At 41.5% G+C, this 24,859-nt stretch overlaps 1 protein-coding gene and 1 long non-coding RNA gene across 5 annotated transcripts in view; one reads left to right on the top strand and one right to left on the bottom strand.

The window, feature by feature from the left end:
- LOC141107532 (uncharacterized) overlaps positions 1-15,941 on the top strand; it is a 45,814-nt gene extending 29,873 nt beyond the window's left edge. Inside the window, exon 4 of the long non-coding RNA XR_012235923.1 lies at positions 15,484-15,941. This is a non-coding gene — a long non-coding RNA (uncharacterized lncRNA). The remainder of the gene's footprint in view (positions 1-15,483) is intronic.
- LOC141107530 (uncharacterized) overlaps positions 1-24,859 on the bottom strand; it is an 87,333-nt gene that overhangs the window by 10,221 nt on the left and 52,253 nt on the right. For all 4 annotated transcript variants that reach the window (XM_073598329.1, XM_073598326.1, XM_073598325.1 and 1 more), the window contains 4 exons: positions 15,511-15,765; positions 11,311-11,343; positions 6,627-6,659; positions 3,520-3,579 (listed from right to left, as the gene is read on the bottom strand). In XM_073598329.1, coding sequence (XP_073454430.1) covers positions 3,520-3,579; positions 6,627-6,659; positions 11,311-11,343; positions 15,511-15,765 — 381 coding nt within the window. The remainder of the gene's footprint in view (positions 1-3,519; positions 3,580-6,626; positions 6,660-11,310; positions 11,344-15,510; positions 15,766-24,859) is intronic.

A 24,859-nucleotide genomic window follows, 5' to 3' on the forward strand; every position in this document is an offset into this window, starting at 1 on the left:
AATTGCCGCCAGTGTGCCCCATCAATTGCTGCCAGTTTGCCCCATCAATTGCTGCCAGTTTGCCCCATCAATTGCCACCAGTGTGCCCCATCAATTGCCGCCAGTGTGCCCCATCAATTGCCGCCAGTGTGCCCCATCAATTGCCGCCAGTGTGCCCCATCAATTGCCGCCAGTTTACCCCCCCCGCCCGGCACTTACCTGTCTCGGGTCACGGCGCTGTCCTCCACGCTCCCTCTGAGTCCTCAATGTCTTCTCCCGTCCTCTTCTGCTATGATTGGATGCCTGATAGGCGTCCAATCACAGCGCCTAACGCTTCAGCCAATCAGCTGACAGGTAACCAGACCCTGTGCACCTGATTGGCTGAGAGGCAGGTCAGTGTTAGGGAAGCGATTTTTTCGCTTCCCTAACACAACACTGTGTAAACAGTGAACGCAGAGCATTGCGCCCGCTGTTTACCAATTTGGAAGCCTATTAGAGCCTATGGCTCTAATCAGGCACTTCCAAAAACAATCCTGCTGCTGTAATTCAGATGCCCGGCGCCCGACAAGGGGCCGGACACCTGAATAGAGGGCGGCAGCGGCGACAATAGATAGGTTCATGCAATACATGAATCTATCTATTGGTGATAGAGCGGTGCAGGAAAGAGGGGGCGGCGCTCCTGGGCCCTCTATGGACGCACTGCCACTGACCAGTGGGAGACCAAGAAGAAGAGGATCCGGGATGCGCTGTGCAAAACCATTGTACAGAGCTATCAAGTATGACATGTTTATTCTTTTATTGAGGGCCAGTTCACACCATAGAAAGAGGCGTTTCTGCATGTACGTTTTTTTAAGTGTTTTTGGTGAGTTTTTTTATGTGTTTTTGGTGCAGTCCAGTGCATTTTGCCCTCTTTTTCTCCCTAAACCTAAAATAAGAGCATGTGCGTTCCAGTGCATTTTGGTGCATTCCAGTGCGTTTTTGATGCTTTTTACAGCCTTCTAGTACAGTCCAGTGCAGGAAAAATTCAGCATGTTATACTTTTTTTTTGGAACTGGAAAGCCTTGGAACTGCAAGTACTGGTACGAACTATGCTAGTAAAAACCATATAACCTACTTTACGTGTGTTTTTGATGCAGAAAAAAAAACAAAACGCACTGGACTGCATGTGGTGTGAACTGACCCTAAATATCACTTTAAAGAACTTACTCCCTTAAACACATTATTATTTAACCACCAGCATCCATAGACTGTCACTTGCAAAAGCATAAAGAATTGCATGCTTGCTTGCCTCAGTACCGTATGTCTAAATTGCTAAATTTCAATGGCTCTGTCCACCCCATACTGAAAATACCATGGTGCCATTTCAAATATTTACAAGGCTGACTTCTTTATTCCTGTTCTCTGGGCCAGACCATCAAGGACATCCATGCCAGAGCTCACACATGTGCTTTATGAGATCTGGAGCAGTTTGTGTTTGTTTGCTGTTGTTATAGGTTTAGCAACATGAGCATCATTATGCCGCCCAACATTTTTGCCATGGCAATGTATAAGCAATCATAAACCATGCTACTGTAGATCACCTGGGTTTGCACATGTGCAAACCCAGGAGCTGAAAAAGAATAAACTTTTTCCCAAGATCTTACAAGACTTCTTGAAATCTTCTTGAAACCTCACAAGATCTTGCAGTTTACTGGCTAGAGCTCCCTAGAAGGCACTAGTGATGTAGCCTTCGGGGGGGGAAGCTGAGAGGCACTGGCTATGTTACTAATGCCTTGGAAAAAAAGTGAAAATAAAAAGATGAAATAGTAAGCATGTATGCTTCTGCTGTTTTAGGGGGAAAAGTACATTTTAATTTCAGTTTCCAACGTAGCAGAGTCAGGCTTATGAAGTAATTGCTTTTTTACACTTTAAGAAACTAAGAACAACCTTTATAACTCACTAAGCGGGATTAAAGCTACAATACTGTACATTGTGATTCTATTTCTTAGAGCATTAAATTGCCTGTAGATTTCATCAAGTTAGCAAATTGCCATACTGTCCTTAACCACCTCAATACAGGGCACTTTCACCCCCTTCCTGCCCAGGCCATTTTTTAGCTTTCAGCGCTGTCACACTTTGAATGACAATTGCGCAGTCATGCAACACTGTATCCAAATCATTTTTTTTTAACATTTTCTTCACAAAAATAAAGATTTCTTTTGGTGGTATTTAATCACTGCTAGGATTTTTTTTTTTAAAAGACTGAAAATTTTGGGGAAAAAAATGTTTTTCTTATAGTTTTTCTCAGCAATTTTTGTAAATAAGTAATATTGCATAATCTGTGGTCCATTAGCTTCAAAGGACCCCTGAGAACCTGTCACAAAAAAGGACACACGCATTTGGGGTGCCTGTGCACGAAAACATTGATTTTCACATGTTACATATTGTCACACATGCCAGGGTGAGAGCAATAATTCTAGGTTCATATTCACAGTTAACTCTAAAATGATGACCTGTAGGAGTTTTTAAAGCATCACCTATGGAAAATTTAGGGTACCAAAGTTTGTCACTGTTTTGTGGGTGCACAGTTTGATTGTTGACATGTTGGGTTTGTATTTACATGGTGATTGTATTTAATTTCTCCTTCATTGATGGGCACTGATAGGTTTCAGTGATGGGCACTGATGAGGTAGCACTTATGGGCACTAATGAGGCGGCACTTATGGGCACCGATTAGGTGGCACTGATGAGGAGGCACTAATATGCCACACTGATGGGCACTGAGAGGTGGCACTGATATGTGGCACTGGTGAGCACTGATTGGTGGTACTGGTGGGCACTGATGGGCAGCGATAGGCAGCACAGATAGGCAGCACTGATGGACACTGATGGGCAGCACTGATGGGCACTGATTGGTGGCACTGATGGGCACTGCTGGGGCTTTCCTGTAATCAGGGCACTGATAAGTGCCCTGATTACTTGCCCAGGTCTCCCCTGCGAGGAGATGCCGCTGATCAGCACTCCTCGCCACGCACTCTGTCAGTGTAAGGCGAGGAGAGCCGATTCATGGCACTTCCGTGTTTACATGTGACCGGCTGTGATTGGACACAGCCGATCACATAGTTAAAGAGCCGTGGCTCTTTACAGAGGTCGGGGTCACGCCGTGTCCTAGCAACACAGCGCAGACTTGATCACCGTGCTGCTTGTTACCCGCGGGCGTGTGATATCAGCTGTTCTAGGATGCCGTCATATGATGTCCTCCCAGAACGAGAGACACACCATCCCTTCATCATTTGGCGGGTGGCAAGTGGTTAAAGACTAGGTCCCAGAAGGTATATAGTGATATCTGATGCTGATTTATTGAAAAACTAAAAAAAAAAATTTTCTGTTTTTCCTGGCCATAGCACACAGTAAGATGTAGCATTTGTTTGCCGGCCAAAGTTACAGAAAATAGAAAAAACAATAATTAATGACCTGATGGGCACCATGTCCATGTTTTTATGTACAGTTGTTTTTTTTTTTATAAAGCAAAGAACCATTTTTAAAATTTCTCATACTTACCAAAACCTTTTATGTAGAGAATAATGGCAAAGACAAGGATAAAGCTGAGGACAATGCCTGCTATTAAAAAACACAAAATTATTGAATGATAGTAATAATATACAAACATTATTGGATGAAACTCTACAGGCAGTAAAAGAAAAAAAAACATTAAAGGGATAGTTCACACACAAAACTGCCTATGCAGATGAGGGGCATCTGTAGATAAAAAAAAACTGTGCAGCTCTGACTTAAGTTGAATAAAACCCTTGATATAGGTGTAGTCCATTTACATACATTATGAAGCCTGACTGGAATACTCCCAGGATGTTGCTAAGTGAGGCCTAGTAATCACTGCTCACCTCCACCATCACCGGATAGAGCTTTCAAACCCTGAGCTCAGAGCTACTGCATCAGGGGAGAGAAAGAGCATGCGAGAGAGTTTGAATCAGAGAAAGAGCTCACTACTGTGATGGTGGAGGTGAAGAGTGATGACTAGGCCTCACTTAGCAACATCCATTAATAAGGTATGTAAATGGCCTACACCTATATCAAGGGTATTATTCATCTTTGGTTCAAGCTGCACAGTGTGTTTTAGTCTACAAACATCTCTTACCTGCATAGGCAGTTTTTTGGTAAAGGTGAACCATCCCTATAAACCCCTATACTCACTAGTGGACAGAAGGAATAAAATTAAATACTTACCTTTTCACTCACTCCTGCAGGCTCTCTGCTCTACCTGCAACTGTTCCCCCAAAGCTGTATACTTTGCTGCCCAGCTGTTCGTAGCTCTCTGATATTATCACATACAACCCAGCAGATGCCAGTGCCAGCTTTCTGCGGGAGTTATTTGTAATTATTCCTTTCTCTTCCTTAGGCAAATGAGCATTTAATCCATGAAGTATCCAGAATCTGCTACAAAGTTTATTAAAATCTTTGTAATGTACATAGATCACCCAGAGGGGATTGTTTTTTTCTCAAAAAAAAAAAATTGGAGTTACCCTTTAAAACTGAAGTTTGGTAAAACGTTATCCTTGCAGTTGGGCTCCCTGACACTGCATGGGATACATTCTAATTTAGTTCTGGGGGAACAGAAAAAGCAGTTATACTTACCCTTTCCGGTGCTCCTGCAGGCTTCCTCCCAGCTGCAACTGGTCCTCCAAGACCTCTTCTCTTTCAGTCACAGACACTCTGAGTACAGCACCAGTTGCCAGGGGAGTATAACTGCATTTTCTGTCCCCCTAACATAAATAATTATTTAACCCTGGTGGAGCCTCTTATTAAGGGTTCAGATTTAAAGAGGTACTAAACTTTGGAAGCTGTGCCAAGAAAAAAGCAAGCAGAAGGTAATTGGCTTGGCTTGGTCTTCCTACAGATGGTCTTTTCCCCATTTCTGAATTACCAATCCATGCTCTGCACTGCGTCTCTGTGTGCAGGGGACCGCCTTGGTAGCGACAGGGCTTTTCTTCCTCATGTCAGAGCCTCCAGCAAGAACTTTTAGCAGCATAGTGATAACATCACCATATCTCACTCCAAATCTCTTGAGACTGGCAGTCAGAGGCAGCAGTGCCTTAGATCTCACACTGCAGATATACAGTCAGGGCTTTTTTTCAGAGGGAACTTGGTGGAACTCATTTCCACCACCTCTGGCTCAGACCCTTTGGTGCCTGCTCACCACAATCACTTGTAAACACAGAAGTCTGGTTTCTGTGTTTAGAAGTGACAGCTCTACACTCTGTGTGTAACCCCCATGAACTCTGCACTCTGTATGTAATGCAATCCTGATATTTAATGCCCCTTTAAGACCCTTCTACTGTTTGTGAAATATGACCACACCCACTATTTGATGTGATTTGGGGGTGTGTGTGGGGGGAGGGGTTTTGGGGGTCCTGGTTGAGTTCCAGCACCTATTGTTTGAGAAAAAAAGCCCTGTATACAGTTATGTAGCACCCTGGTATTTAGGCAGGGTTGCTAACAAATTTAGTTTGCCAGATGATAATTGTCCTGGCTAATTGTTAGAAGATCCACTAATTCTTCCATAAATCTGGATTTGCTGCACCTTTCTCTTCTGTCACTGGGTGGCACTGTTGCTGGTAACATTAGATTGGCAAGGGCATAGCAAGGTCAGACTATGAATGGATGGGGTGTCCCAGCCAATTGGCAGGGGTTACTTTAGTCCTTTGGCCTGTTGGGAGAGCCTATTTGGGTGGCATCAGGTGATCGTTGTTCTGTGTCACCTGGACGGCTGTCTGGGCGGACGTGTATTATGTCCTCCCGGGTCCTCCCGAGGGCTTTCACACTGGAGCAGTGCGCTGGCAGGACGGTAAAAAAGCCGCATCTTTGCAGCGCTGTAGGAGCTAGGAGCGGTGTATACACCTTTTCTAAAGCGCCCTTACCCATTGAAATCAATGGGCAGCGCCGCCAAAGCGTCGGCAAAGTGCCGCTGCAGCGGTGCTTTGTGGGCAAATTTAACCCTTTTTTCGACTGCTAGCGGGGGTTAAAAGCACCCCACTAGCAGCCAAAAAGCGCCGCAAAAAAGATGGTAAAGTGCCGCAAAAAATAGCGCCTGCATAGCGCCTGTAAAGCGCCTCTCCTCTCACTCCAATTTGAAAGCCCGAGGGCTTTCACACTGGGGCGCTGCGCTGGCAGGACAGTAAAAAAAGTCCTGCAAGCCACATCTTTGCAACGCTGTAGCTAAAGCACCCCTGCCCATTGAAATCAATTGGCAGTGCCGTCGAACCACCGGCAAAGTGCCGCTGCATTGGTGCTTTGCGGGCGATTTTAAAAGCGCCCCACTAGTGGCCGAAAAGTGCCACAAAAAAGACAGTAAATCGGCGTGAAAAATAGCGGTGCTTTAACGCCGATGCCTCCACCGCCCCAGCATGAAAGTAGCCTTAAATTCAGTTTCTGAGCTCACTTTAAATCAAGCCAACAAGTGTTACTATTATTGTAAAATCTGAATATTTTATCCATCAAATTATAACAGTTTTCTTCAAAAGTGTAGCTACATTAAAATGAAAAATGTACAAAAATACAATACACTTAACATATATTCAAATACACAAGCCACCACAGGAAACTAAATTCTTATGTTGTAAAGATCCAGGTAGGCCCTCTTTTTTACTTACTTGCTTTTATAAAAATCCTTACGATTTTATTTTCTGAAAAAAAAAAATAGAAACAATATTTTTAGAAAAGTTCATGTAACAGCCTACTAGGGATGAGCCCGATGTTCGAGTCAAACGTAAGTTTGACTCAAACATCGGGTGTTCGCTTGTTCGCCGAATAGCAAACAATTTGGGGTGTTCACAGCAAATTCGAAAGCCGCGGAACACCCTTTAAAAGTCTATGGGAGAAATCAAAAGTGTTAATTTTAAAGGCTTATATGCATGGTATTGTCATAAAAAGTGTTTGGGGACCTGGGTCCTGCCCCAGGGGACATGGATCAATACAAAAAAAGTTTTAAAAACAGCCGTTTTCGGGAGCAGTAATTTTAATGATGCTTAAAGTGAAACAATAAAAGTGAAATATTCCTTTAAATTTCATACCTGGGGGGGGGGGTGTCTATAGTATGCCTGTAAAGTGGTGCATTTTTCCCGTGTTTAGAACAGGCCCTGCACAAAATGACATTTCTAAAGGAAAAAAAGTCATATAAAACATTTGCGGCTATAAATGAATTGTTGGGTTCCGCAATACAGATAAAAGTCATTGAAAAAAATGGCATGGGATCCCCCCCAGTCCATTACCAGGCCCTTTGGGTCTGGTATGAAAATTAAGGGGAACTCCAAACCAAAAGTAAAAGAAAAAAAATTGCGTGGGGGGTCCCCTCAAATTCCATACCAGGCCCTTCAGGTCTGGTATGGCTATTAAGGGGAACCCTGCACCAATTTTTTTTTAAATGGCGTAGGGGTCCCCCTCAAAATCCATACCAGACCCTTCAGGTCTGGTATAGATAATAAGGGGAACCCCCTGCCAAAATTAAAAAAAAATGGCATGGGGTCCCCCCAAAAATCCATACCAGACCCTTATAGGAGCACGCAACCTGGCAGGTGAGTGTAGCATCATTCGATAGGGACCACCTATGAGGCATCAGTAGCGGCTTTTTTTTTTTCCGGTATCCTCGGGTCGAGAATGGATGTAGAGTATCGCTAGAATTTGGGGACAAGGTGGTTTGGACCCCATTTGGGGACATGGTGGTTTGGACCCCAAAGCATCCTCCCATGTTGAGGGCATGTGGCCTGGTATGGTTCAAGAGGGGGGGCGCTCTCTCATCCCCCCCTTTTTACCTGTGGCTTGCCAGGTTGCATGCTCGGATAAGGGTCTGGTATGGATTTTTGGGGGGAACCCTACGGCATTTTTTTTTAAATTTGGCGCAGGGTTCCCCTTAATATCCATACCAGACCTGAAGGGCCTGGTATGGAATTCGGGGGGAGCCCCACGCAATTTTTTTTTATTTTGGTTCGGGGTTCCCCTAAATATTCATACCAGACCCAAAGGGACTGGTAATGGACTGGGGGGAACCCATGCTATTTTTTTCAATGAGTTTTATCTGTATTGCCAAGACCCGACAATTCATTATAGCCGCGAGTAGTTTTGAATTACTTTTTTCCTTTAGAAATGTCATTTTGTGCAGGGACTGTTCTAAACACTGGAAAAATGCACCACTTTACAGGCATACTATAGACACCCCCCAGGTACGAAATTTAAAGGAATATTTCACTTTTATTGTTTCACTTTAAGCATTATTAAAATCACTGCTCCCGAAAAAACGGCCGTTTTTAAAACTTTTTTTGCATTGATACATGTCCCCTGGGGGCAGGACCAGATCCTCAAACACTTTTTATGGCAATAACTTGCATATAAGCCTTTAAAATTAGCACTTTTGATTATTCATGTTCGTGTCCCATATTCTTTAACGGTGTTCGCGTGTTCAAACAAATTTTTTGCCTGTTCTCTCTCTCACTTGCCAGGAAGGGAGGGAGATGAGTCATAAGAGGGCCAATGAGAGCTGCAAAGCTGGAGGTGTGTCAGTGTGAACTGGCAGCAGCTTCAGCTGCCCATAGTTAAAATGGGTGCAGCCAGACTCAGTGGAGGGAGATTTCTGCAGCATATTTGGCAAACACAAAATCACAGTATATATAAAATAATATACAAAGTGGTTGGAGGGAAGCTACAGAATGGCAAAGATGTTTTTATTCCAAATTATGTGAGCAGACTGCAGTTCCTCTTTAACCTTAGTAGTCAACAAATATAATCTAATGATTAAGTCGGTGTATGACGAAACATGTTGGGGCGTGGCTGTGTGACGTATCCCACCAGTGACGAGTGACGCTGCCGCATCGTATGAGGAAGTGACACATCGATAGAGCGGGGAGGCGCCGGGGAGTAGGAGAGAGAGATAACCTGATGCCTGCACAACTCGGGTCCGCCGTGACCACAACTCATTTAGTGGCTGATCTGTATTCGTCTGTTGCTGTGCTTTGAAGATCGGTTTGCTGTGGAGGTGTTTATCTGCATTTTTGATACTTGTTACATGTGAGTTTTATACTAAAGATTTGAAGTGCTTTTAAATACATTTTCAAACGTTTTTGCACTATTGGAGTATTTTTATATTTCACATATGGAACGATCCCTGCACACGATTCTGATACTGTGATCTGCCGATGTGACCCGTGTGATGTGGTCAACAAGCGTGTAAGCCCTAACACGAGAGTGTGGGCATTAGGAGTCGGTAAGTGGATTACCATAGGGAGTGGGATCACCAAACACTTGGGTGTGGTGGAAGTTGAAGAAAAGAAAAAGAAAAGAAATTCTACATTGAAAGGACTTTTGTTGGTCTTTTAGCAGTTTTCTGGATCATTTATGCTTATATATGTTTATCACTTGTCACTGGGTGGGCATTTATTTATGTGATATATACATTTGCTGTGTATATCATTTGGTTTAATTTTGATTATTTTATAGGTTTATTAACACTAGCGCCACTGTGTTTTGCTTTGTGCCATAAGGCTATCCATTTGCACACAGAGAGACACTTTGTACAACAAATACTATTATTGAAAAATCTGAATGTTTTATTCATCAAATTATTTTTCTTCAACAGATTAGCTACTGTACATTAAAATGTAAATGTATAAAAGTACAAAACACTTAAAATCTTAAAATAGACACGATTGAAAAAATTTGATTTGTTTCATTTTGTTTTGATTCATTATTTACATAAATTAGTTTAGTTAAATTCATTTGATCCGTTTTAATTCATTTTCGGAATTTGTTTTGCTTATCCATATTCGATTCATGTTTTTCGAATTCAAATAGTATTCGAATTTGAATAGTTTTCTAATTCAAAACGTTTTCAAATCCAAAACGTTTTTGAATTCAAATAGTTTTCCATTTTTTTCCAATTTTCAAAGAGAATAAAATAGAAAAAAAGATAAAGGAATAGAATAGAAAAAAATAGAATAGAATAGAAAATATTACAGAAAATAGAAGAATAAAATATAATAGAGTAAAACAGAACAAAATAGAATAGAAAATAAAAGAACAAAATAGAATAGAAACGAATAGAATAAAAAAAAGAATGGAATAAAATAGAATATAACCATCTTCTAAAATTCGAATAGAAAAAAATAGAATCAATTCAAATTTGAAAAGAATAGAAAAAAAGAGATTAGAAAAGAATAGAAAATAACAGAATAGTATAGAAAAAAACAACAAAAAGAATAGAATAGAAAGAATATAACCATCTTCATATTCTAATCTATTCTTTTCTATTCTATTCAAATTTGAATTGATTCTGTATGAATTTTGGGAAATGGTTATATTCTTTCTATTCTATTCTATCATTTTTTTAATTCTTTTCTTTTTCTATTTGTTTATTCTATTCTATTATTTTCTATTCTATTCTATTCTATTCTATTCTATTCTTTTCTATTCAAAATTCAAAATTTGGAAGATGGCTATATTCCTTCTAGTCTATTCTATTGTTTCATTTCTATACCATTCTGTTATTTTCTATTCTAATCCATTCTTTTCTATTCTATTCAAATTCGAATTGATTCTATTTGAATTTTGGTACATGGTTATATTCTTTCTATTCTATTTTTTAATTCTATTCTTTTCTATTCCATTATAGCAGAGGTAGGTAACCTGAGGCCCTCCAGCTGTTGCAGAACTACAAGTCCCATCATGCCTCTGGGAGTAATTGTAACTGCCAGTCTTGCAATGCCTCATGGGAAATGTAGTTCCACAACAGCTGGAGGGCCCCAGGTTACCTACCCCTGCATTATAGTCTATTCTATTCTTTTTTTGTATTCTATTCTTTTCTATTCTATTCTATTCTTTTCTTATGTATTCAAATTCAAATTTATTCTATTCAAATTTCAAATTTCAGAATATGGTTATATGCTGCTTATTTTATTCTATTCTTTTTTTAACTCTATTCAATTTTTTTTTCTGTTCTTTTCCTTTATTTTCTATTTCCTTTATGTTCTATCTTATTCTCTTTGGAAACTGGAAAACAAATTGAAAACGGAATACTATTCAAAATTCATTCAAAAACTATTCAAATCGATTCAAATTCAAATTAGAATTCGGTCCAATTTTTTTTAAATTATTTTAGACTTGTTTAAATTCGGTACTATTGTAATTAAAAAATTCGGATACATCCGAATTTTCAAAAATGGAAAATTTGTGCGAATTTCAATTCGGAATGAAACAAACTGCACATGTCTATCTTAAAATATACAGGCCACCACAGGGAATTTACTCTCTTCTGATATGCAGATCCTGGTAGGACTCCCTTTTACTTACTTGCGTTTGCATTTACCAAGGAGTTTGTATTTTCTGAAAAAAAAAAATCAAGAGTAGGCAATACATACAATATTTTTAGAAAAGTTCATGCAACTGCCTACTATAGCAATATTATTATTATTATTGAACCTTCCATAGCCCTGCATTGGATGTAAGGACACCGAGGGGCAGTCCACCGTAGAGAGCAGAGGATCGGGTAAGTAGAATTACTTTTCCCCTCCCCTAGACCTAAACAAGTCGTTAACCTTTTCCCCAGCCCCACTGCAAGTGAGAATTTTCAGATTTTCCCAAGCCAACAAATATTACTTCAACAAAATGGGGGCCATCTGCATACAGACACAGACTCTGTGCTGCATATATGTGAATGAGATGGGTAAACCACGGCTTTAGTCTTTAGTCCCTGTTCTCCACCTGTAGATAACCCCTTAGATGTACTTTCCCCATTTGGGGCTTAATCGTGGAGCCTCTATGATTAAGCCCCAAAAAGGGTGAAACACGTTTGCACTCCTGCCTCTGATTGCTGATCTTGTCTGTCTTGCACCAGTTTATCCACATGCTGATTCAACTAATACAGGTTTGGGGGGCATTCAAGCGGTATCATTTTTATTGTTTTGGGCAACCAATATTACTATTACTGTAAAATCTGAAGGGTACTGATAGGCGGCACTGATAAGGAGGCACTGATAGGCAACACTGATGGGCATTGATGGCAGTACTGATGGACACGAATTGGCACTGTTGGGGCTGCACTGAAAATCAGGACACTGGATTATCAGTGCAGATGTCTCCTTTCACATATGCTGGTTACCAGCTCTCCTCTCCTCACGCTGTGACAGCTTGAGGAAAAGAATGCCAAAAACTGGCCCTTTACCTCAATCACAGAACACAGCGGGTGTGCACCATAGCAGGCACGCAGGGGGGCACGGTTCTGGGAGGATGTCAATAGAAGCCCTCCCAGAATTGGATGACCACACTGTAGCTGTCATTCAGCTCTAGTGTGGTCGGCAAGTGGTTAATCTGGTGCTGTGATCGCTGCCCCAGGTTTCCTGTTTCAGGGTGGCTCATTTCTCTTGCAGCATCCTGCGGAGCCACCCTTGTATGCAGGGACTAGAGCTGTGTCTCCTACACTGTGTTCATCAATAGAAACACACACCCTGTAGCCTAGGATGGCAAGGCACACCCCTGCTTCTTTCCCTTCCTCCCCCTGTCTTATCCAAACTAACAGACTGTTTTAAAACTGTACTGTCAACCCTTTCCTGTGAAGATGGCAAGTTCAGGGAAGCAGCACTGAGGGAGCAGGAGCCAGCAGTATTGAAAGTTGTAAACTACAAGTGCTGTGGTAAAGTATTAACAAACAATTTATTGGGGAATGTAATGATTACACTCTGTAGCTCCAGGAAATCCCCTCTGGACTACAATACCTATAGATGCTTGCAGTACAGGAGGGGGGGAGGAATGCTGTGCTCTGTTCACTCCCTTATGCTGCCGGGAGAGTGATTGGAGGAGGGAATGGCCACAAGCACAAGAAGCAGGTGAGTTTGTGTGTATTATACCATAATAAGTAATTTTTCTCCTTCACTGGTGGGCACTGATAGGCGGCACTGATGGGCACTCATGCGGTGGCACCTATGGGCACTGACAGGCAGTGGCACTGATAGGCGGCACTGATGGGCACGCATGGGCGGCACTGACAGGTGCCACTGATGGGCACTGACAGGCGGCACTGAGAGGAAGTGGCACTGATAGGCAGCACTCATGGGCACTCATGCGGTGGCACAGATAGGCGGCCCTCATGGGCACTCATGCGGCTGCACTGATAGGTGGTACTAATGGGCACTCATGCGGCGCCACTGATAGGCGGCACTAATGGGCACTCGTGTGGTGACACTAATAGGCAGCACTCGTGGGCACTCATGCGGCGGCACTGATAGGCAGCACTGATGTCTACTGATGAGGCTGAGCTGATGGGCACTGATGAGGCTGTATTGATGGACACTGGTGAAGCTGAGCTGATTGGCACTGGTAAGGCTGCATTGATGGACAATGATGAGGCTGCATTGATGGGCACTGGTGACGCTGCATTGATGGACAATGATGAGGCTGCATTGATGGACACTGGTGAGGCTGAATTGATGGGCACTGGTGAGGCTGCATTGATGGGCACTGGTGACGCTGCATTGATGGGCACTGATGAGGCTGAATTGATGGGCACTGGTGAGGCTGCATTGATGGGCACTGATGAGGCTGCATTGATGGGCACTGGTGAGTATAATACAATCTTCAAATGTGCTTTAAAAATGCATGGTTTTCCCTTTTATGAACAAGAAAATAATAACATTATGTGGTTGGGCTGGTATAATAATGCTATGGGGCTGGTATGAAATGATTTCCAGTAGACATGTGCACTGCCAAAAAATGTGTTCGTTTTCCTTTCATTCGTTTATTTATTTTTTTTTTGCGTTTTTCGGGTCATTCGTTATGATCGCAATTCGTAAATTCATAGATTCGTACATTCCTACATTTGCACATTCGTAAATTCGTAAAAGCGTACATTCGTACATTTGTAAATGCGTAAATTCGCACATTCGTACATTCATAAATTCGTACATTCGTAAATTAGAAAATTCGTAAATTCGAAATTTGAAAATCCAAAAACCTGAAAATCTTAAATAGTAACTATTAAATTATAGGTATTGTAAGGTCCTTTCAAATTTGGCTGTTAGTGAACGTAACACATACAAATTTATCCGAAGTTGCGAATTATCCGAAATAACGAATGCTGCATCTAAACAAATGGAATGTAACAAATTAATAATAAATAATAATAATAATAAAAAGTTATTATTATTGTTATTTATTATTATTAATTCATTACGTTCCATTCGTTTGGATACGGCATTCATTATTTCGGATAATTCGTAACTTCGGATAAATTTGTATGTGCTACGTTCACTAACAGCCAAATTTAAAGGAAATTACAAAACCTGTAATTTAATAGTTAGTAATAGTTAAGTTATTATTAGTTAATTATTATTTCAGATTTCCAAATTTCCGAATTCACTAATTTACGAATGTACGAATTTACGAATGTACAAATTTCCGAATGTATGAATTTACGAATGTACGAATTTACGAATGTGCGATGTTACGAATGTACAAATTTCCGAATGTACGAATTTCCGAATTCACTAATTTACGAATGTACGAATTTACGAATGTACAAATTTCCGAATGTACGAATTTACGAATGTACGAATTTACGAATGTACGAATGTACGAATTTACGAATGTGCGATGTTACGAATGTACAAATTTACGAATGTACGAATTTACGAATGTACGAATTTAAACAGCCAAATTTAAAGGAAATTACAAAACCTGTAATTTAATAGTTAGTAATAGTTAAGTTATTATTAGTTAATTATTATTTCAGATTTCCAAATTTCCGAATTTCCAAATTTCCGAATTCACTAATTTGCGAATGTACGAATTTACGAATGTACAAATTTCCGAATGTACGAATTTACGAATGTACGAATTTACGAATGTGCGATGTTACGAATGTACAAATTTACGAATGTACGAATTTACGAATGTACGAATTTACGAATGTACGATGTTACGAATGTACAAATTTACAAATGTACGATGTTACGAATGTACAAATTTACGAATGTACGAATTTACAAATTTACGAATGTGCGAATGTATGAATTTACGATTGTACGAATCAATACATTTTCGAATATTCAAATTTCTGAATATTCGTAAAAATTCGTTAAACGGGTTTTCGTTAATTCGGATATTTCTGAATTAACGAATTTGTCGAAATTTGTTATAAAAATAATTCGGAACGAAACGAATTGCACATGTCTAATTTCCAGAAATAATGTATATATATCATACAATCATTAAATAAACACATACCACATACACTGCATATATCATTTAAGGAAAATATGCTAATAAAATAGTTTAATATTTGCTAATAAAAAAAAATAAAAAATAATTTAATTTTAAAATCTGGTCACCTTATCCTATGGTGGTGGTCAAAGGGGCAACCCCAGCCTGGGCTCCTGTCTGGCTATGCCCCCAATGCATTTCCGGGGTGGCTATAATTCAATACTTATTTTACCCGCTGTGTGTTATCTTATGTTCTCTTTTATTTTGCAGATAATTACACTTTAAATGAAGTCTCACCTGGTTGGTCATCTATTTTTAGAAAAGGAAGTAACTTCTCTCTAAAACCCTCCCAGAGCTCCTTGACATAATCTTTCATCTTCTCCATATATACCGGACTGTTTGGATCAGAATCCCGAAAATCAATAATGGGCATCGGCAAGTTAGTCATCTCTTTCTCTGGTAAAGTCTTGCCATCAAATATATATTGGATGATCACATCCATCAGATTTAAGTCTTTGTCGAGTTCCCAGATAAGAATCAGTTGGAGAGTGTCTGTAGAAGAGAAATTAAATAGGAAATAAACAAGGTCTGTGCTGTGAATCCTGTTTGAAAATTCTGTCAATTTTGGAGGAAATATTCAAGCTATTGTCCAAAAGCTGGGCACTTCCATGGGAAATATTTACCAATGCAAAATTAAAAAATAAATAAAAACGATTGCCATATTTGCCTTTTTTGGATTTTAAACATATATAGACTATAGAAGTTTTAAGCTGCCTTGTAAAGGCAGTAGGGTTGATTTACTAAAACTGGAGCGTGCAAAATCTGTTGCAGCTCTTTTTAGAAACCAATCAGCTTCCAGGTTTTATTGTCAAAGGTTAATTGAACAAGCTGAAGTTAGAAGCTGATTGGATACCATGCACAGCTGCCCCAGATTTTGCACTTTTCCGTTTTAGTAAATCAACCCAAATGTCTGAGCTTGCGCTGTGTTTCTGTACCTTTAGGGAGGTTAAAGGCCTGTACACACGATACGAAAATCAGAAGAAAAAGTTTGTTCGACGAACGATCTGCTGATTTTTGGATCGTTAGTACGGTGCTTTTGACAACCGATTTTGCTTTTTCCTTTTTGTTTACAAAAGTTTTATTTGGAAGTTCAGATGTGAAGTTACAATACGGTACAGATGGAGTCAATTAACAATAAATCGTGGATTGTAGTTGAATTGGTATATAGATGTAATAATAATGAATAAAAAAAAAATGTAGTATAGAACATATAACATATATGTAAAAAAGGACAATGTTATGCTTAGGGAGGGGTATGGTACAGTGAAGAGTATAAAAATTAGTTACATCAGGTTTTGCTGCAGAAAAGTTAGACAAATAGAAAGTGGTTTACGGACAGTGGTGATTATGGTGGATTCCAGTAAGGCCATTTTTTATTAAAGATATGTAGACTGTCATGCAAGGTGTGGTAGATTTTCTCAGATAGTTTAAGCATTTCCATCCTAGATAAAACTTGTGTCCATAATATATTGTTAGATCTCCAGTTATAGGCAATCATCCATTGGATGGAGCTACATTATGAGTGGAATAATCTTTTACACGGTGTAGTTATGTTTGGTATGTTGGCATAAAGAAAGGCAAATTTGTGGGGTGGGAACAATTTTTTGTTTGGATGTTATCTCAATTCTATCGACTGCAGGTTGCCAAATTGGTTTGAGGTGTTTACAGCTCCACAATGTGTGTACAAATGTGGCAGGTTCAGAACATCCCCTAAAGCAACTAGGGGAGGCTGCAGGGTAGAAAAAGTGGATTTTAGAGGGGGTCATATACCATCTGGAGAACAGCTTCACCGGAGCTTCCCTGAATGAGATTGCTTTGTTACTTTTTCGAAGGTTGTCTGCCATGGAGTGCCACACCTCCGTGGAAAGGGGACACTCCATTGATTTCGCTTTTTCATCCGACAAAAGGTGGATGTGCAGACTATAACATTTTTGTTGGATGTGAACTCAACCTCCTTTAATTAGTACGGTTTTCGTCTGAAAAAAATTGTAAAAGCAAGACTATGCATGCTCAGAAACGAAAGAATACATACAAAACTATTCAACACATTACATCACTTCTGACGTTGTATTCTGTCGTACGAGAATGTTCGTATGGTAAGTACAGGCATACCCCACTTTTAAGTACACAATGGGGTTTATTTACTAAAGCTGGAAAGTGCAAAATCAGGCTCACTTCTGCATAGAAACCAATGAGCTTCCAGGTTTTATTTCCAAAGCTTAATTGAACAAGCTGGGATTAGAAGCTCATTGATTCCTATGCAGAAGTGAGACTGATTTTGCACTTTCCAGCTTTAGTAAATAAACCCCATTGTGTACTTAAAAGTGGGGTGTGCCTGTAACCTCTTCACTTTCAACATGAGACTGGCATGCAACAAAAAACAGACGAACGGTCCACCGAAAATCTGATTGTGTGTATGAGGCAGGGGTGTCGCGGGGGGGGGGGCTGGGGGGGCTGGAGCCCCAAATGGGTCGCTGAAAATCCCCGGTTGTCAGGCAACAACCGTTGCATTGTAAGCCCTGAGTGCCGCCGCCGAGTGGGAAGTGGGACCGACCTTATCCTGAGCACTACCGAGTGTAACATAATAGGTCCCGCCTTCTGGAGCCTGCAGTGCCTATGATGGATGTCCCACTGGTCCAATGCCAGGACTGTGGGACATGTGATGTCCATCATAGGCGCTGCAGAGCTCCAGAAGGCGGGAATTACAATGCCACTGTGCCACATCAGTATGAGATCCCCGCTCGGCGCTCCGGCGGGCGGCTCTCCTCTCCTCCTCTGGCTGCCAGTGCCTGTTATGAAGCCTGTGATGAAGATGGGCGCGCGCAACACCAAACACCACAGCTGAGGCTGAGCTGAGCTGCAGGACACATGAAGTCTGCCTCCTGGTCAGGTAGGTCAATGTTACAGTGTGTGTATGTCACAGACTCAGTGTATGTATGTCAGTGTGTGTATGTCAGGTAGGTCATGTATGTATGTCAGTGTATATATGTACTGACATACATACATACACCGACATACACTGACCTACCTGACACACATACACTGACACACATACACTAACACACACGCTGACACACACACACTGACATACACATACACTGACCTACCTGACATACACAAACTGACATACATACACTGACCTACCTGACCTACATACACTGACCTACCTGACATACACACACTGACATACATACACTGAGTCACTAACATACATACACAGACATGTATGTCAGTGTATGTATGTAGGTCAGGTAGGTCAGTGTATGTAGGTCAGTGTATGTGTGTCAGGTAGGCCACACAACCCACTCCACCGCACCTGCCCCCCCCCGGTGTCGGCTTCGGGATGAAGCCCCTGGTCTTTTTGCCACCTAGCAACACCCCTGGTACGAGGTTTTACTCGGCATCCAGGTGAGTCTTCCCTCTGTTTGTGCATTGCTGTGAATGTCCCATGGTATGGAAGCTCAGAGTTTAGAGTTAAGCCCAGTACAAGCGATCATAAAATCGTACAAAAAATACAGCTTTCGAAGTGATCGTACGACCATCTTATGCTTAGTACACAGCTTTCGAGAGCCGATCATGACAGTTCATCCGATATTATCTGATTGGACAAGCATGAAAAATTTTCTTGTACGATATCAGATCGTATGATTTATGTTTAATCAGTATAGTTGTTGTCCGAAAATACGATATAAATACAACACATGACGTCACTTTCAGAATTTTCCTAACTTTCGTAAGCTCTTTGTCTCGATATGAGATTAACCACTTCATGCAAATCGCCGTACCCGTATATTGGTACTTTGATGCTATATACCGGGGTTATGGCAGCAGCGGTAACGGCGTGCGTTTCTCTTTAAGATAAAAGTGGTCTCTGCGGCGGATTCGCAGCAAGATCACTTTTAGTGGTGGCGGTAGATATGCCCACCCCCCTCCCGCCATGCTCCGGTTGTCTCCGCCGCTTATCTGACCCGCCGGTAGCAGTGGAGACAATCATGTCCTCTGCCGTGGATGCCTGGCTGCCGACTGAGGGGAAGATGGCCCCCGCTCGGCTCCATAGCAAGGGAGAGCAGAAGCGACGTCAAATGTCACTTCCGCTCATAGCTCTTAAAGGAGAAATGTATTTTTTAATTTTTTTCAAGTGACATTTTTTTTAATTACATTTTAGTGTAAATATGAGATCTGAGGTCTTTTTGACCCCAGATCTCATATTTGAGAGGTCCTGTTATGTTTTTTTTCTATTAAAAGAGATGTTTACATCCCTTGTAATAGGAATAAAAGTGACACATTTTTTTTCTTCAAAAGACAGTGTAAAAAAAAAAGTAAAATAAATAATAATAAAAACGAATAAAGGGCCACGTCCCGACGAGCTCGCGCGCAGAAGCGAACGCATACGCGAGTAGCACCTGCACATGAAAACGGTGTTCAAACCACACATGTGAGATATCGCCGCGATCGTTAGAGTGAGAGCAATAATTCTAGCCCTAGAAACCCTCTGTAACTCAAAACTGGTAACCTGTAGAAAATTTTAAACATCACCTATGGAGATTTTTAAGGGTAAAAGTTTGTCGCCATTCCACGAGCAGGGGCAATTTTGAAGCGTGACATGTTGGGTATCAATTTACTCGGCATAACATTATCTTTCACAATATAAAAAACGTTACTGTCGTCTTATTTTTTTATTCAAAATTGTATTTTTTCCAAAAAAAAGTGCGCTTGTAAGACCGCTGCGCAAATACAGTGTGACAGAAAGTATTGCAACGACCGCCATTTTTTTTCTTTATTTTATTTTAAATCTTTTATTTTTACACTGTCGGTTTAAAGTGATTGAAGTCTCGTTTTTATTTTTAAATAACAAACATGTTATACTTACATCCTCTGTGCAGTTGGTTTTGCATAGAGCAGCCCAGATCCTCTTCTCGGGTCCCTCTTCGCTGCTCCTGACCCCTCCCTCTTATCGAGTGCCCCCACAATCAGCAGCTTCTTATGGGAGCACTGCAGCCGAGTCACAGCTCCCTGTGTCCATTCAGACACGGAGCCCCCACCCGGCCCTGCCCCCTCTCTCTCCTAATTGGCTGACTGACTTTGATTGACAGCTGCGGCAATCAATGGTGCCGCTGCTGTGTCTCAGCCAATCAGGAAGAATAAGCCAATCAGGAGGAGTAAGTTTAGGTAAGGATTAGGGGGTGCTGGGGAGACTGCTACACACAAAAGTTGTTTTTTTTTATCTTAATGCATACAATGCATTAAAGAGGAAGTAAACCCTGATGGGTTTTACTTCCTCTTTATTTCCCTGCAAAGGTAAAGCATAATGGGCTACTATGCATCGCATAGTAGCCCATTATGTGTCACTTACCTGAAACCGAAGCCTGCAATGTCCCCAAAGTCCCCGCTGGCTGGAAGTGTCCCTTTTGCTTCTGGGGCCGCGGACTCTGGCTCTGTGACTGGCCAGAGTACCGTGATGTGCCTGTGCCCGGGAGCCGTCAGTCACGGCATGAACCGCTCTAAAAAAGGCACAGCTTGCCCTTTCAAAAGTGCGCATGCGCCGAATACATTGGCGCATGCGCTGAAAACTACAGCATTCGGGGACATTGTAAATATCTCTTAAACCGCCTTTACAACTCCTTCATTTATTTTTTTAGCAACATTATTGCTATCACAAGGGATGAACAACATCCCTTGTGATATCATGGGCAGTGACAGGCACTGATACTGCGAAATCTGGGGTTTATTAGATCAAAGCAACATCGGTTTGACCCGATGCTTTCACAGGCCGGAAATGCCCTGTTTACATTAGCCAAAACCAGAAGTAATAAATACTCCTTGCTTCCGGTTTCTTAGACCATAGAGATGATCAGGGACTTTACGGTCCTCGGTCATCTCTATAGCCAGCCGGTGGAATCACTGGCTTCAGTCCATGTGGGACGGGAGAGCCCAAGAATTAATCAACTAATTACCTGCTAGGATTACGTTTACAGCCCATCACTAGCTGAAAAAAAAAGATACTGGGAAGGTTCCTGTGGCTGCAGGAATTATCCAAGTATAACCCCTTCATCCAGATTATGTATGGATATGTTGCTGAGGCTGAAGTGGTTAAAGTAACAGTTACAGATCGTGTCTCTCGCAAAGCCTGTTCCTTGTTAGCACTTTAGCAATGCAGTACAACTGATTGCCTCCGTTTATTGTTTCTCCCTCTCCCGGTCTGAGCTCTGCTATACGGTGGACTACAAGAGCCTGATTCTAGGTCAAATTCAAGTACTTATGCTGTTTGCATTTAAAAAATAAATTCAATGATGTAATAATGAAAACAGAAATACATTAAATTATTGTCTTTATATGGTTTATACCTGTACATTGTCTTTTATATCTGTCTGGAGTTCACCTTGAAATAAATTGTGAGTGTAGACAGATGTGGAAAAACCCTATAAGCTGAAACACTTAAAATGTATATTTTTACAATAAATTAAGACACTGTAGGAGGTGCATGCACGCGCCGGCAGCGTGTCCCCGGAGCCGATGCGAGTCCCCGGCAGTCGCGATGACTGCCGGGCATACGCGATCGCTCATGACAGAGCGAGAACCAGGATCTATGTGTGTAAACACACAAATCCCGGTTCTGTCAGGGGAGAGGAGACAGATCGTGTGTTCCTACAAAATAGGAACAACAATCTCTCTCCTCCCCTAGTCAGTCCCATCCCCCCCACAGTTAGATCATACCTAGGGAACACAGTTAACCCCTTGATCGCCCCCTAGTGTTAACCCGTTCCCTCCCAGTGACATTTATACAGTAATCAGTGTATTTTTATATAGCACTGATCGCTATATAAATGTCACTGGTCCAAAAAATGTGTCAAAAGTGTCTGATCTGTCCGCCGCAATATCATTACTAGTAAAAAAAAAAAAAATAAATAATGAAAATACCATAAATCTATCCCCTATTTTGTAGACGCTAAAACTTTTGCGCAAACATCAATATATGCTTTTTGCGATTTTTTTTTTTTTCAACAAAAATATGTAGAAGAATACATATCGGCCTAAACTAAAGAATTTTTTTTTTTTTTAAATTGGGATATTTATTATAGCAAAAAGTAAAAGATAATGGGGTTATTTACGAAAGGCAAATCCACTTTGCACTACAAGTGCAAAGTGCACTTGAAATTGCACTGAAAGTGCACTTGGAAGTGCAGTTGCAGTAGATCTGAGGGGGACATGCAAGGAAAATAAAAAACAGCATTTTAGCTTGCACATTATTGGATTATAAAATCAGCAGAGCTTTCCCTCATTTCAGATCTTCCCCTCAGATTTATAGCGACTGCACTTCCAAGTGCACTTTGCACTTGTAGTTTGCACTTGTAGTGCAAAGTGGATTTGCCTTTCGTAAATAACCCCCATTGTGTTTTTTTCAAAATTGTCGCTCTTCTTTTGTTTACAGAGCAAAAAATAAAAACCGCAGAGGTGATCAAATACCACCAAAAGAAAGCTCTATTTGGAAAAAAAGGACGTCAATTTTGTTTGAGTACAATGTCGCACGACCGGGCAATTGTCAGTTAAAACGACGCAGTGCCGTGTCGCAAAAAATGGCCTGGTCATTGAGCAGCCAAATCTTCCGGGGCTGAAGTGGTTAAAGTAACAGTTACAGATTGTGTCTCTCTCAAAGCCTGTTCCTTGTTAGCACTTTAGCAATGCAGTACAACTGATTGCCTCCGTTTGCTGTTTCTCCCTCTCCCGGTCTGAGCTCTGCTATATGGTGGACTACAAGAGCCTGATTCTAGGTCAAATTCAAGAACTGATGCTGTTTGCATTTAAAAATAAATTCAATGATGTAATAATGAAAACAGAAATACATTAATTTATTGTCTTTATATGGTTTATACATTGGGGTTGATTTACTAAGGCCCCTTTCACACTACTGCAAATTCAAAGTCGTGCAATTTTACCGCGACTTCACGGCCACGGTTTTGCCGCGATTTCAGGGAATGCCTGTGTTACTGGCATCAAAGTCGGACCAAAAGTAGTGCAGGGACTACTTTGAAGTCGGAGCGACTTGAAGTCGTACTAATATGAATGATTGTCATTGGAAATCATGGGAAATTACTTGTCGTGCGACTTCGCAGTCCCAAATCGCGGGACCAGTTGTACAAGTGTGAAAGGGGCCTTAAGGAAAATCCACTTTGCTCTACAAGTGCACTTTGAAGTGCAGTCGCTGTAGATCTGAGGAGAAGAGCTGAAATGAGGGGAAGCTCTGCTGATTTTATCATCCAATCATGTACAAGCAAAAATGCTGTGTTTTATTTCCCCCTCAGATCTACAGCGACTGCACTTTCAAGTGCACTTGTAGTGCAAAGTGGATTTGCCTTTAGTAAATAACCCCCAATGTCTTTTATATTTGTCTGGAGTTCGCCTTGAAATAAATTGTGTGTAGACAGATATGGAAAACCTCTGTGAGCTGAAACATATTTAAAATGTATATTTATTTTTCATACATCACAGGACACAGAGCTCTGTTAATTACTTAGTGGGTTATATGTCACCATCAGGTGATTGGACACTGGCACACCCTAATCACAAGAGAAGTTCCCCTCTATATAACCCCTCCCATATGGAGAGTACCTCAATTTTTTTGCCAATGTCTAAGGTGTTGGTCACAGTTAAGAATGTGCTAAGAAGAAGCTCTGCTGAGGATCCCTGCTGGGGGTTAAGGAGCTACACATCCGGATCCATCCAAGAAGGCCAGAAAAAAAATGCCAAAATGGATGGTACCCAGGCCTCGTGGAAGAGCGAGGTTTTTCCTGTAATGTCTCTCTTGTAGGACTGGACTCTGGGATCCAGCACTTTGGGCACGTATTAAAAAATGTCCAAAGGTTTCTGGCAGAGTGCTCTACAGGACCCTGAAGGTTGGCACAACACAACCCGCCATGATGGATGAAGGTTGGATCTGTCTGGTTTTCAGCAGTATCCTGAGGTGGGGATAAGGTAAGTGAAGACAGCCCTGAGAAATTCCTGGGGTTCTCCTCTGTGAGTAGTTGCATGTCTTACCTGTTTTCTGCCACTAGAGGGAGTAAAGAGACATACCTGGTGTTTTTACTTACATGCTCTCCAGGATGAAAGCTCAGTCCAGCCGGTCTTTTGATCTGCTCACCTCTTCCGCTTCAACCTCTGCCACATAAGTTGTAAGGGGGGGTCCCGCATAGTCTAGGGTCTAGGGTACCACGGCGGTCCCTTTGGATAAGGCCCCCCTTTCCCCCCTTCCCCCCGCTCGCCGCTGTCCCCTACGCATGCGCAGGGAGTGTGCCTTTCTCTACGGCCGGAGCGGTGGGGTGGGAGGGGGGCATGGTTGCCATCATCGTACACATGCAGCGTGCGCGGCACACTACAGCGCAGGGCAGGTGTTTATTTTTTAATACCCCAGACGTCAAGAGCTGTGTAAGTGAAGTGACACAGAGGCGTGTTGGGGCACGTAAGAACTTTGTGGATTGGATTCAGGCATACTAAGACACCTACTCAGCATCAGGCTGTGCAGATTAGCAGGCATTTGTATATTGCCACACTAGGCTCAGCAGTTGATGTACCTGTATTAGTACCTCTGCTT

Source organism: Aquarana catesbeiana, linkage group LG09 (assembly GCF_042186555.1).
Source record: "Aquarana catesbeiana isolate 2022-GZ linkage group LG09, ASM4218655v1, whole genome shotgun sequence".
Classification (NCBI taxonomy): domain Eukaryota; kingdom Metazoa; phylum Chordata; class Amphibia; order Anura; family Ranidae; genus Aquarana; species Aquarana catesbeiana.